At 36.1% G+C, this 14515-nt stretch overlaps 1 protein-coding gene across 2 annotated transcripts in view; it reads right to left on the bottom strand.

The window, feature by feature from the left end:
* Nucleotides 1–14515, bottom strand: part of LOC111149268 (RAB28, member RAS oncogene family) — a 116963-nt gene that overhangs the window by 10020 nt on the left and 92428 nt on the right. For both annotated transcript variants that reach the window (XM_022506236.1, XM_022506237.1), the window contains exons 5-6: nucleotides 9557–9660; nucleotides 4680–4757 (exon numbers count right to left, since the gene is read on the bottom strand). In XM_022506236.1, the coding sequence (XP_022361944.1) occupies nucleotides 4680–4757; nucleotides 9557–9660 (182 nt within the window). The remainder of the gene's footprint in view (nucleotides 1–4679; nucleotides 4758–9556; nucleotides 9661–14515) is intronic.

The following is a 14515-nucleotide window of genomic DNA, read 5'->3' as shown; positions in this document are numbered from 1 at the left end:
TGCCGGGAGCCGGCCCCTCCCCCCGCGGTCTATCTTCCCGTCGCTTTGGATTCACTTCTCCGCCCATCCTACCTTTCAGAAAGTGGTTGCTTTTCTGTTTCTAGAGTTGCTGTTCTTCTTCTCTTCGATCTCCCGTTGGATTTGTAGGTGTTTGCAATCTTTAGATAAGCTATCTAGCTGATCTCCCACTACCTGAAGTAGTCTCAGCCTGCTACTTCTCCGCCATCTTGACTCCTCTCCCCGGTTATAGCATTTTTTAAAGCATGGAACTTTGTACACAGTAGGAACTTAAAGGAAACTACTTTTCTTTTTCTTCCATATAATGTGCTCTTAGATGCTTCCAGGAACTTTCATCACTTAGGGTATAAGTTACTTTACCATTTTGGTGTTCACAACCTCCTGACCTAAAAACACAAGGTTTATTTACGTGGTCTCTAAAGTCCCACCTATAGATCTTGAAACTACATGAAAAAATCACTTTGAAGGTGAGGAGGAAAAGAAAAATATGGGATGATAAGGAAATCCATTAAGCAATGTTCAGTATTAAGGATCAGAATAGTATGTACAAAACGAGTAAATATGTTCTGCAAGGAAGACAAGTGATGTTTAAGATAAGAAAAGAATCTCACTAGTTTTTGTAAACAGATTGGAAAAAATGATAAAGATTAACATCTAGGCAAGAAGAATCTAAGTTCCTTGTATCTCCTTAAGGAAGATCAATATTCAGATAAAGCTAAAGAGAGGGACGCTAGGATAAGGGGTTAAATGGGCACTTCAGTTGTACAGTTAAGTGCATGCACATATGTAGTTCGTAGATGCATTCATATGTAGTACGTTTATATATATACATATGTGTATACATATATACATATATATATATATATATATATATATATATGCATTTTTTAAGCAAGTTTACTATCTCAGACATAAGAGAAAAAAAAATTTTTTTTTGAGAAACTAATGCTTACCAAGTTCAAACCAAACAGAAATTCATAGTTTATTAACTGGAAAGTGAAAATGTCCAGGCTTAAAAATGTATTAAGGACTCTTGGGATGCCTGGATGGCTCAGTCGGTTAAGCACCAACCTGCCTTTGGCTCAGGTCACGATCCCAGGGTCCTAGGATTGAGTCCCACATCAAGCTCCTTGTTCAGCAGGGAGCCTGCTTCTCCCTCTGCCTGCCATTCTCCCTGAAAAGTTGAACGCTACACCTTTGAGAGAATACCAACTGGAAATTCATTTTTTCCCTAAAGGTTTGACTACTTTGTAAACAAACAAACAAAAAAACATGAACAATATGGGAAATAAGGACATTTGTTAACAACTAGTCCTGGCTTTTACACTATCTTAGAAGAGAATAGTTGGGAAAAAAAGAGTACAGATAAATGATACAAATGCAACTATTGCTTAAATCGGGAACTGTGGACAAGGCATCTAGAGTGTACATAAGTGTTTAAATAGCTGTCTGCCCCAACTTGTTCTGGGAGCTCCATGAGTACAAGGACTTCCATATATTCCTCTCTGGATCCACAGATTCTACCGCGGCCCCTGGTACGAAGTAGACAAGCAAAGAACGTCTGCTGTATTAGTGAACTGTGTTCCCTTTCCTTCCTCCCTTTTCCCCTTCCTCTTCCTTACAAAGCTTGCAAAATATGCTGGTAACTCATGTTATAGAACTCCCTAAGAGGAACAAACTACATTAGAAGAACTAAAATAGCGGAATCTTTTAAAATAATCACTAAATGGAACCAAGACCATAAAATGATTATAAAAGTTTTTTTTTTTTAGATCACTCATACTTTTTTTTTTAAAGATTTTATTTATTTGATAGAGATCACAAATAGAAAGAGAGGCAGGCAGAGAGAGAGAGAGAAGCAGGCTCCCCGCTGAGCAGAGAGCCCGATATGGGGCTCAATCCCAGAACCCTGAGATCACAACCCAAGCTGAAGGCAGTGGTTTAACCCACAGAGCCACCCAGGTGCCCCTATAACCTGATTATAAATACCTATGTCACAAACTGAATTACTATAGCATCAGTTTCCATGTGTCTGGTGAGTCTACCAACTAGCTCCTTCTCCAGAAAATAAAACACTTCAAAACAAAACACTTCAAATGTTACACCAAATTCCCTCAGGAATCATTCAAAAAACACAGAAAACAAGTGTGCATTCTCCTTCCCTCTTTGTCTTGCCTCCCTGCCCCACTTCTTTTTCTCAACCCCTCTTTCACTTACCAGTTAGAACGGCCAACATCAAGAATAAAGAGATAAATGTTGGGGAGAATGTGAAGAAAAGCAAACACTTTTGCACCATTGGTGGGAACGTACACTGGTGCAGCCACTATGGAAAACTGTGGCAGTTCCCCCACAAATTAATAACAAAACTACCATATGATCTTGCAATTCTACTTCCAGGTATTTAGCCAAAGAAAATAAAAACACTAACTTGAAGATATATGCACTCCCATGTTCACTGCAACACTATTTACAACAGCCCAAGATATACAAACAACCTAAGTGTCCAATAATAGATGGAAGAATAAAAAAAGGTCTAGTACATATATGGAGTGAGTACCTGGGTGACTCAGTCTGTTGAGCGTCCGAGTCCTAGTTTCAGCTCAAGCTGTGATCTCATAGGTCGTGATCTAATGGATCATGGGATCGAACCCCATGCCAGGGGCTGCACTCAGCATGAAGCCTGCATAAGACTCCCTCTCCCTCTCCTTCCAAACTTCTCCCCACATGAGCATATATGTACTCTCTCTCTAGAATGAATACATAAATCTTCTTAAAAATATAGTACATATATATACATATATATAATGGAGTGTTACTCAGCCATGAGAGAGGAAAACATTCATTTGTGACAACATAGGTGTTCCTTGAGCATGTTATACTAAGTGACAGATGTCAGATAAAGACAAGCACTGTGTGATATCACTTATATGTGGAATTTTAAAAGGCCAAACTTATAAAACAGAATAAAATGGTAGTTGCCAGAGATGAGGGCTGGGGGAGGATGACGAAATGTTGTTTAAGGGTACAAATCTAAAACAAATAGTAAATAAACCCTAGAGATACAATACACAGTAGAGTGAAAATAAACAACAATATTGTATTATAATCATCAAATGTGTTAAGAAACTAGAACTTAATTATTCAAACTGCTAAAGAGAAAAGATAACTATGTAATGTGATAGAGGTGTTAATTATCACTACAATGACAATCATATTACAATATAAAAATGTATCAAATTAACATGCCGTATACCTTAAGTTTATCCAATGTGATATGCCAAATAGATTTCAATTAAAAAAAGAAATAACTGTGCTCAACATGACCTGCTGGCTTGGACGTAGGTCCTTAGAAACCTCTTTTTAAAATCTGAACTTTCAAAAATGTTTCCACAGGGAAATGTTGTCAATTGTAAAATCAATAATTTAACTGGCAAAAGCACCAAATTAATCAGATTCAGAAAAGAAGAACGAGGCTTCTCTACACAAAGGATTCTGGCAAACATAACAAAAGAGGGTTCTAGTAAGGTGAACTCATCTTCAGATGAATGGATTCAGAGTAAACCACACCGACAAACCAAAGACTGAAATAGCGTCATTGCCTAATAAACAAGATGAGGTGCACTAAAAAGGTAAGGTATACAGGAAGGGTAGAGAGCTATGCAATTAACACATCTGAATAAGTGCTGAAATAAATGTCTTTTGAAAAATGATAAATAAAAAGAGATTTCCAGAGTTTCAAATATTGTTATCAAGTCCTAGAAACAGTCACATCAGCATAAAAATTTTCAATTGGTATTTGCTCTGTTTTAAAACACACACACACACACACAGAGTTACCATGAAAATAAGACACAGAACACTGAGAAAATTAAAATATAAGGATGGGAAAAGACAATTATACCTTTTTAGCTAAATGGGATGGGCATAGAGTAGACGGGATTGAGGGAAAATGTAATTTATCTGTTGCTTCTCAGCAAACCAAAAACTTACCTTTAAACTCTAGGTTCTTACTCTTGATTTTTCATTCTATCAAACATATGAATTGGTGTACTATTATGGTGGTATTTTTAAATGCTTGTTAGTATTCACATTTATTTATTAGTGTAAGGACTGCCTTTATAATTAATACCATTATTAAATTGTGTATTAAATTAACAATAAAATAACATCAAGAATTAGTCTTATTACAAGAGGGGATGTTTTAGAGAAGAACAGAGAACACAGACTCAAAGAAAAAATAATGTTTTACATGGAGGATGCCAAACAGAGTAAACTCTAAGACTAAACTTAAATAAACTGTTGGGACTTTGTATGAAATATAGGAAGAATATTGTAGTATAGTAATCCTGGAAGAACTTAAATAAAGAAGTACAAAACAATATGGTCAGCATCTTAACCCATTATTTAACTACTGATGAAATGTGCATTATATTAATCTCAATTTTAGGACAAAATGAAGTTTCAAGGGTATCATAATTGAACAAAAAGTTAACATCCTCCATCTTCTACACTAAACACTGATTCATTCACACACACAATTTATTCCTAAGGCTTTTAGGGATATGTACAGAGAGTGCATAAATGTTAAAGGAGTCAGTGGTGAAATTAATGTCTTTTAGGAAATAAATTGTTTTTTAAAAATAAAAGTTCAATATAATCACCTGTGACTGTTCTATTTCTGCTTTGTTTAATTTGATTCCAAGGATTTCAGCAGCAACTTTCTGAAAACACAGGAAGACCTACATAACAAAAATAGGTTTAAATGATTTAAAACAGGCATGCTTAAGTTAATGTCAAATAAATTGAACTTTCTAAAAAATGATAAACATCAAGAATTGTGAAAATATGATGTACCAGGTTATTCAAAAAATAGCTCTGTCAAATACAATAAAATTTTAAGTATAATAATTTTAAAATGATTAAATCACAATTTGAAAATCATGCAATTCACTAGATTGGTCTAAACATAAAGATATTTATCCCTAAAAATTTACATTTAAAATTTTTTATTTTATTTTAGATTTTATTTATTTGAGAGAGAGAGATCACGAGCAGGAAGAGGGATAGAGGGAGAAGCAAATTCCCCACTAAGCCCGACAACACAGGGCTGGATCCCAGGACCCAGGGATCATGACCTGAGCCAAAGACAGCTGCTTAACCAACTCAGGTGCCACTTCAGGCACCCCTACATTTAAAAAATTTTAACATAAGAGAATTAATTACAGATACCACATTTAAAAAAAAAAAAAAAAAAGACTACTAGCATAGCAAAATCCTAAAAGTCCAGGGGAAAATAAATTAGTCTGTACTTTAGTACCAAGGTTTTTCACTGCCAATTCTATATTGGTCTTTTGATGTGGCTTTAGCCTATCTTAAAAGTTCTTAACTTCTAACCCTTTAATAATCTTTGTGGCTTTCATCAATTTCAATAAATGATCCATATCTCTTGAGCAAAACAACTTAGTAATCTTTATTTTATTGGTTCAGAATAAAGGAATAGTATACTGTGTTATACTTAAACAGAAATCAAAAGTACTTTTCTATAAACAGCCTTTCATACATACTTAGCTTATGCTGAGCTCACTAGGATTCCCAGGACTCCAACCCAGACACTGACTGTAATGTTATACTTGTCTTTGTTTCATAAGTGTCTTTTCATATTCTTACCCCTACTTATCTCATGCTTATTGAATATTTATTGCAACTAATGCTGATTTCTAAAATAAAAGATACATACCTCCAAAAGGCTTATGCCATTTACATCCTAAAAGGGATTATATATGATAGGTCACTCATGGTCAACATTCAAGAAAAATGAGAAAGCTAGCATGATGGAATGGAGAGAAAGTGGGGGATTATGAAGGAAAATAAGCAAAGAGATTAAGGGAGTACACATATCACATAAGATCTGGTAGGCTATGGAAGTACTTTGACTTTTACTCTGAGTTAAATGGAAGCCCTGGGAAGGTGGCTTGATGTGACTTCTATTTTAATAGGGTCAATCTGATTCTTACATTGAATATTCTCACTACAGAAGATAAAGGGTACAAAAAGAGGAGCCAGCAAGGACGCTAATGTAAGAGATGATGGAGGCTTGAACCAAAGTGGTAGCAGTAGAGAGGATTAGAAAGAGTCACCAGATTCTGGATATATCATGAAAGAAGAACCAACAGGACTTAGCAATAGACAAATATGGGGTATGAAAGAAAGAGAGAAGTCAAGAAGGATTCTAAAATTTTCTCCACCTTAGCAATTAGCAGAAGATCTGCCATTTATTGAACTGGGGAAGACTATAGGAGATTTCAGGAGAGACTATCAAGAGTTCAGTTCTGAATCTGGATAAGACTAGGGCTGCTTATTAGGCATGTAAGTGGAGGTGCTGGGCAGGCTGGAGTTCAGGGAAGAGGTCTGGTCAAAGCCCTGAGGCTAAATGAGGTCACTGGGGAGTAAGTTTAGAGAAAGGTACCAAGGACTGAGCCCTAAGGCACTCCAATATTCAGAAGATGGAGTGAGAGGGAATCAGCAAAAGGAAATGAGAGAGTAGCTAGTGAGGTAAGAGTAAACCAGGGGTTGTAGTATCCTGGAAGGTAAGTGAGGACAGTATTTCAAAGAAGAAAGAATGACTGACTATTTTATATGCCTCAACTAAGTAAGATGAGGACTAAGAACTGACCACTGCATTTAGCAAAAATGAGGTCGTTGGTGATTATAATAACAGTAGTATGGGTGAAATACTGGGTGAAAAAGTCCAGGTGAAACTATTCAAGAGAAACTACAAAGAGAAAACTGGAGACAACTCTTTCAAAACCCATTCCACTGGAACTAGGGAAAGAAAGAAGGCAACAGCTAGAGAAAATTGTGGGATTTCTTGTTTTTAAAATTAGGTAAGTCATAGCATTTTCTGTGATGATAGAATAATCCAGTAGACAGAAAAAAAAAAAAAAGTGATGATACAGGATGGAGAGAGAATTGCTGAGCGATCAATGTCCATTCCTAGGCCAAGAGAAATGGGACTAATGCACAATGGAGGAGTGGGCCCTAACCAGGAGCATGGACGGTTTGTCCTTCAGTAATCAGACAGAAGACAGAAGATATGGGAACAGAGACAGGGAGCAAGGAGAATGGGAGTAAATGTGGTGGCAAGACTATGCAGTTATCTTCTGTTGACTTCAGACTTCTATAGAATAGAAAACAAGGTCATCAGCTCAGAGAATGGATGAGGAAATGTTGAAGATCTGAAGAGAGAAGAGAAGTTATGAAAACAGTCATCAAGGTGAGAGGGAGTGGTGATGGCCTATGGACATGGGGTATAATCACTGAGCAGCATTAAGGCCCCCCTTCAGGCTAGTGATTGTGAATTTTAAGTGAAACCTCCAGCATGCCTCTGTTTCTCTCTGATCATGTTCAAATACCTGGGTGCTGCCACAAAACAGCAGGAGCTTGGTTTAAACCAGAGTTAAGGTTTAGACAAGTGAATCTGAGAAAGTCAAAGTGAGGAAAGGGAATTGAGGGTATACATACGGCAATGATTTTTTTTTTAAGATTTTATTTACTTGAGAGAGAGAGAGATCACAAGTAGGCAGAGAGGCAGGCAGAGAGAGAGGGGGAAGCAGGCTCCCTGCTGAGCAGAGAGCCTGATGCGGGGCTTGATCCCTGGACCCTGAGATCATGACCTGAGCCTAAGGCAGAGGCTTAACCCACTGAGCCACCAAGGCACCTCTACATATGGCAATGATTTTGATTGGCCAAGAGATTTAAGTTAGGAAAACAGGAAAATGAGGACATGAAAGGAGGTTGGGGACATTAAAAAGATGTTAAGATCTGCATCTAGCAGGTCCTGCCAGGACTGCAGATTGTCTGAACTAGGGCATTCAGGGGTATGAGCTGGAAAGACAGGAGGGTGGTCAGTGATTAGGGTGTCTGACATTGAGATGTTGTGATCTGTAATGACAAAGCCTGGGAGTGAGTGGCTGAGGTGGGGTGGAGGACAAAGATACTGGAATCACTTTAAGAATTACAACAAAGGTAGTATCAGAGAAAGTACAGTCAGGAGCTCAACCCCCCAGGTGATGAGGAAAATAAGCTGAAGATGGAGATGACTAAAGTCTCAAAGTGATTCCACAAGAATAAACCATTTCAAAGTTGCATTTCAAAGGAAAATAACAAGGACTTTTAAGAATGGCTCAACATAAGTACACAAAAAATATGGAGTGGTTAAACACAAGCTAAATTACTGGAAGTTGAAATAATTCTTGGGGCACTTAGGTAGCTCATTGGTTAAGCTTCCAACCCTTGATTTCAGCTCAGGTCATGATCTCAGGATTGTGAGACTGAGCCCCGCATCAGGCTCCACACTGGGCATGGAGCCTGCTTAAGATTCTCCCTCTCCCTCTACCCCTTCCTGCCCACTCACATGTTCACTCACTCTCTCCCTCTCAAAAATAATAATAAATATTAAATAAAATAAAATAATTCAAAAATGACAGAAGATCCCTAGGAAGATAAGTGAGGGTAGAAGCCCAATCCATGTATTTATCAAGGAATACTGATTTTATACATTTTTGAATGGCATGTGTGGGTATGTGCCCATGTTTGCATTATCTTAGAGGAAAGTTCTGAAAATAATCAGAAAATAAATAGGTAATGAAATTTTTAAAAGTTCAACCTTGATAGCAATCAAAGAAATTCAAGCACCAAGGTACCTTTTTTTTTCTTTTTTTCTTTTTCTTTTGGTCTACCAAAATAACATAGATTTAAGAGTAAACAAAAAAATCCTGGATGTTAAAAAAACACCACAGTGAAATGGCACTAATACAATGTTGGCAGTAGGATGGATTATTAAATCTACTTAAATCTAATGGATTATTAAATCTCTTTAATAGTATCAAATGACATGGTCAAATTTTCTGCTCACAAATATATTAAATAAAAAATTAAAACACCAAGTTATTTCTATATTTATGATCTTAATTTTTTAAATAAATTTTTAGTGCAGTTAATAACCCTGGACGGTCACTACTTAGGTTTACAAATCCTATCCCCACCACTCATTAGCTGTGTATGCTGGACCCCCCTGACATAAACTGTCTAGGACTCCTCTATAGCACAGACATAATGGGAGAAGCACAGCGCAAGTCACAAAGCAAGCATTCAGTGAATGCGACTCACTAGCAGCAACAGCAACAGCACGAGCATTTGTGAGCATCAGAAAACTGTAAGGAACCATATGAGGTTGTGAATGGTAATCTCCGGATGCTGAGATAGTGGGTGATTTCTACGTTCTTTCTTTTTTTTTTTTTTTTTTTTTTTTTGATACATGTTCTTTTTCTCTCATACTTTTAAATTCCCTAAAATAATCATAAACTTAGGTTAAATGAATTATAAATGTAATATAAACAGAATAAACATTTTATCTATTTTATGTCTTCAATAGGAATTAATTTATTCCAAAAGTTAAGCCTAGGAAGTGTACTTCCTGTGAATACTATTACTAAACAAAAGATCGCTCATAATATTCAATATTCATTATTTTACTTACAGAGTCTCCTGTCTTTGCTGAGACAAAGTGGCTACTAAAACCATTTTCCTGGCAAAACCGTAAGTGTTTTTCAGGTTTTACTGTTCGCATATGTTCCAAATCAACTAGAAAAGTGAACAAAAACAGAGAATAAAACTCAGTATCAGAGTCAAACAATACATTGTTAACATGTTTAAATTTGACTTACTTTCCAAAATTATTTCCCAGCTTAGACACTAGCTGTGTCACCGTGAGCAATTTAACCTTTTTATGCTTGAGTCTATAAAGCTAAAAACTGAGACTAACCATGCATATATATACATGTAATATATATTACGTGTGTGTGTGTATATATATATATATATGATATATATATAGTGTGTGTGTGTGTGTGTGTGTGTATATACACAGACACACACACCCCTACCATGTGTAGAGTTATTTGAGAGTGAATGCATGGATGATGCACAATGACCAGCACAAGAAAAGTGCTTGAAAAATGAAAGCTATCATTCTTATTACCTACAGCTTCAGGCACATTGATGAGACCCCAAAAAAGATCTACTTAGCATAACATGTTTAAACATAATGATTATGGTTGACACTTGAACATCGTGGGTTTGAACTTAGATGTGGATTTTTACGGTACAGTACTGTAAAAGTATTTTCTCTTCCTTGTGATTTTCTTAATAGCATTCTTTTCTCTGCCTTATTTTATTGTAAGAATATAGTATATAATACACATAGCAAACAAAACATGTGTTAATTGACTGTTTATGCTATCAGTAAATCTTCCAGGCAATAGTAGGCTGTTTGTGGTTATGTTTCAGGGAGCCAAAGTTACACATGGATTTGACTATGCAGGGAATTGGCACCCCAAACCCCCATGTTGTTCAAGGGTCAACTGTAACTGAAAGATGCACTTACCCAAGCATATTTAGTTTGAAACAATTTAATTGCTTTAATAATTACAATAGTTCTGCAATCTCTATAAACTTTAATGTTAACACAAATACAGAATTAATTTTATGCCAAAAGGTAGCAATATTTTGTTGCATGCTTACTTTATTTGAAACCATGGTTTAATTTCACAAAGATACATCTCAGTTGCTTTCCAAACCTAAAATATACATTTTGAAAGCACTCAGTAAGGGACTATTTCCTTGAATAGGTATAAGTGCTTTAAAGCAAAGCACGGTACTCATGGCCAATACCAGTTCTATCCAGCACAGTCTTTTTTTCAAATGTGATCCTTTATTGGACAGTTTCTCTTTTACAACACTACAGACCCTATAAGGGTGTTGACTCAATGCCGTCAAATTATAAGGCAAATATATTTGCAGGATTTAAGGACAACTAGGCTCTTTGAGTCAATATAGGAAAAAAAAACTTGAACTGATTTCCTGAGGAAGGGACCCAACTGACTTGTAAAAACTTGCAAATCTGTAAATCTACTAAGCCTACATAATAGTGGCAATTGATTATCAACTAAAAAATGTTCTCATACTACATAAAAGGCTTTATTTAAAATTATATTGAAGGTCTTTAGTTTGCAGGCTCAAGAGATCTTTCTCTAGGAGATTTTTGATCTAGTAGGGGATTTCTGAGTCTCATTTATATTGCTTAGCTTGGATAATATGGAGCTTTTTTCTTTTCTGGCCACAAGTTGCTGTTCCTTAAACATCACTGAGACCTTATTTATGAGAACAAGCCAAAAAATATCCAGATACCATAGGCATCAATTTGTAGACTAAAATAAAATACTAAGCTATTAGCACTGACATTTATACATCTAGTTTATCGTAATACTGAGGCTAAAATGCTTTCCTAATTCAACATGAGTAAGAACAAGTCATGTCACTAAGAAAATTAACCAATGAAATCACTGTCCAATTAAAAATAAAAACAAACATATAGTTTGTCATTTGATATATGTGTGTATTCATCTTTTTGAATGGAATAGTCTATCATTGTTCCATTTTTTCTTTCTTGTTTTTCTTCTTTCCTCCTGCCCACCAACAACCTAACTACCACATTCACTTATCTATAGCACTGGGAAATTTATTACCCAAGCAAAAGGTTTTCCCTAATAAAGATAACCATGATGGGGCACCTGGGTGGCTCAGTCAGCTGAGTGTCCAACTCTTGGTTTCAGCTCAGGTCATAATCTTAGGATCATGAGATCAAGCCCCAAGGCAGGCTCTGAGCTCAGCAGGGAGTCTGCTTGAGATTTTCTCCCTCTCCCTCTGCCAGTTCACACTCTATCTCTCTAAAATAAATAAATAAATCTTTAAAAAAAAGAAAAAAGATACCCATGAGAAACTAGTACTATCACTGATCAATTGAAAACAACAACATTTATCCATCAAACACTTATTAAGTACCTATTATATACCAACAACTAGGTTAGGCAGTAAGAACCCAAAGATGGAAAAGATACAATCCTGGTCCTAAAAAAGCCACCATCCATACTTTAGGAGCATAAAAGATCATCAGCAATTGGAACAGTTATAATTGAGAGTCTGACAAAGGAGACAGCAGATAGAGAATAGGCCCTCCCAGAACTTCACCACAAAGTTTTCCTCTGCTCTGTTAAAATTTAGTGGGCAATGTTTAAGAGGACTCAGTTACTAGAATTCTTAATTCTAAATGATCCAGAAATGTATATTCTGAAGATAAGGTTATAGTGAGACACTGGAAAATCTTTCCTTTCTTCACTTTTAAGATCATCCTTAAAATTATTATCCAGTGACAATACATACATGTGGTAACACTCTTATATATGTGATAACATTCTATCATATATGTGATAACACTCACTGCTTTAATTGCCTTTATGTCCTTCAGTGAACCACAGCATCTTTCTAGTTCTCATATTTTGTTTTTGAAAATGTAATAAAAATTTCCTAATTGTAATACATATTCATTACCCAAATATTCAGAAAAACTATGAAAATGAAATGTAAAATGTAAAATGCCATTAACTAGAGACAACTACTGATAATACTTTTGTGTAGATCCTGCCAATATCAAAGCAACTGAAGGACAGAGGCATTAATGTTGCACATACATGCAATTTCTTCTACCTCAAGCATACTACAACTCTGCTTAAACATGTGCTTAATAATTTCAAAGGATAACTACTTTATAGATCATTCATTCACTTGGTTAGCAAATACTTGACGGCCTATTTGGCCAGGCCCTGTCCCGGGTGCTACAGATACAAGTAGCTTACAGTTTGATAAAGGCAACAGACTCACAGGAAAAATACATAATCAGAGACAACTGTAAGTGCAAAGACCCTATAGGGAGATTACGCTTAGTAGTAAGAGAAAAACAGGAGGCCAGCCAGGGTGGCTGAAATGAGTTAGCAAAAAAAGGGAAACTGGAAATGTTTAAAAAGCCAGGAACCAGATCACACAGGGTGCATGGGCCACTGTAAAAGAGATGGGAAGTTACTGGGGGATTGTGAAGAAAACAAAACAAAACAAACAAACAAAAAAATGTAATGTGGCATTTTAAAAGGTTAATTTGGGTTGCTTTGCTGAGAATAAACTACAGAGAGTCAAATGTAAAGCAGAGAAGCCACTGAGGAAGCTACTGTAAAAATCTTAAGGAAAAAAAATCAGGGAAGAAAGCAAAGCCAAAAGAAACTGGGTTGCAGATGGTGTGGTTCACTGAAGGACATAAAGGAAATTAAATCAAAGCAGTGAGTGTTTTCACATATATGATAGAATGTTATCACATATATGAGAGTGTTACCATATGTATGTATTGTCGCTGGATAATAATTTCCAGGATGATCTTAAAAGTGAAGAAAGGAAGGATTTTACCCGTGTAAAATATAAAAAATATATAAAAAATAGGCCCTTAAGTATTTGTTAGCCAAACGAATGATCTATAAAGTAGTTATCCTTTGAAATTATTAAGCACATGTTTAAGCAGAGTTGTAGTATGCTTGAGGTAGAAGAAATTGCATGTATGTGCAACAGAATGTCTCTGTCCTTCAGTTGTTTTGATAATGGCAGGATATGCACAAAAGTGTTAGCAGTAGTTGTCTCTAGTTAATGGCATTTTTTGAGTCCCTGGATCACACCACAGCTGAAGATAAAATAGTTACTGGATTTTTCAGTTATGTGAGGCTATAAAATTCCCTCCATTTTTAGGGAAAAAAAATCTAAAATCTATGAAAAAGATGATGATAGTTTGGACAATATTTTACTTAGTAGCAGTAGAGATCTAAAAAGTAGGGCATATCCTCAATAGATTTTTGGAATAAAAAGTAAATACGAAATGCTAACGGATTTGACATGGGATGAGAGGAATTGAGAGAAATCACTTAAAGACAGTTAACCTGGATTTAAAAGGAGACACAGTATGTTACAGGTTTTGTTCTAACTACACTCAGCTGCATCAGTAGAGGTGTTGAGTAGATCAATGCTTGCATTCAAGTGGAGAAATTACTTAAGTAATTAAGCAGAGAAACTGTACCATGTACAACACTGAGAAAAAGGGCAGGTAACTTGAAGATAGTAAACGCAAGGAAGTGATTATACTGATGGAGCATGAAATCTAAGTTGAGTAAGGAAGGGTTCAGGAAATTGAAAATTGTTAAGATATAATTGGTAACTGATGTTAAAGTTTTGTGTGAGTCTAAAAATTGCTGGAGTTGAGTTACAAAAGCAGCTGAGCTGTAAAGACAGGAGATAATGGATAGTCTGGGATACATGAAGTTAATATCGATATTACAGAGAGGGTGCAGAAACTGATACGAACTAGGTCTTAAGTATGTTAGTGTAGGTCGGGAACAAGATGACTAGAGGTAAAGGACTCAAGGAACGTGAGAGAGCAAGGACACTGTGTGTGGGCACTGGAGTTACCAGGAATGGTGACAGCAACAGTAATGGAGTGACTGTGACCCAGGAGAAATCTCTGAGAAATTCACAGAGTTCAGGCAGGGGTTGGCTGATAAGCCAACAA

The sequence above is a fragment of the Enhydra lutris genome, unplaced genomic scaffold (assembly GCF_002288905.1).
Source record: "Enhydra lutris kenyoni isolate GAN:26980312 unplaced genomic scaffold, ASM228890v2 scaffoldscaffold21, whole genome shotgun sequence".
NCBI lineage: Eukaryota > Metazoa > Chordata > Mammalia > Carnivora > Mustelidae > Enhydra > Enhydra lutris.
This window is presented reverse-complemented; position numbering and strand designations above follow the sequence as displayed.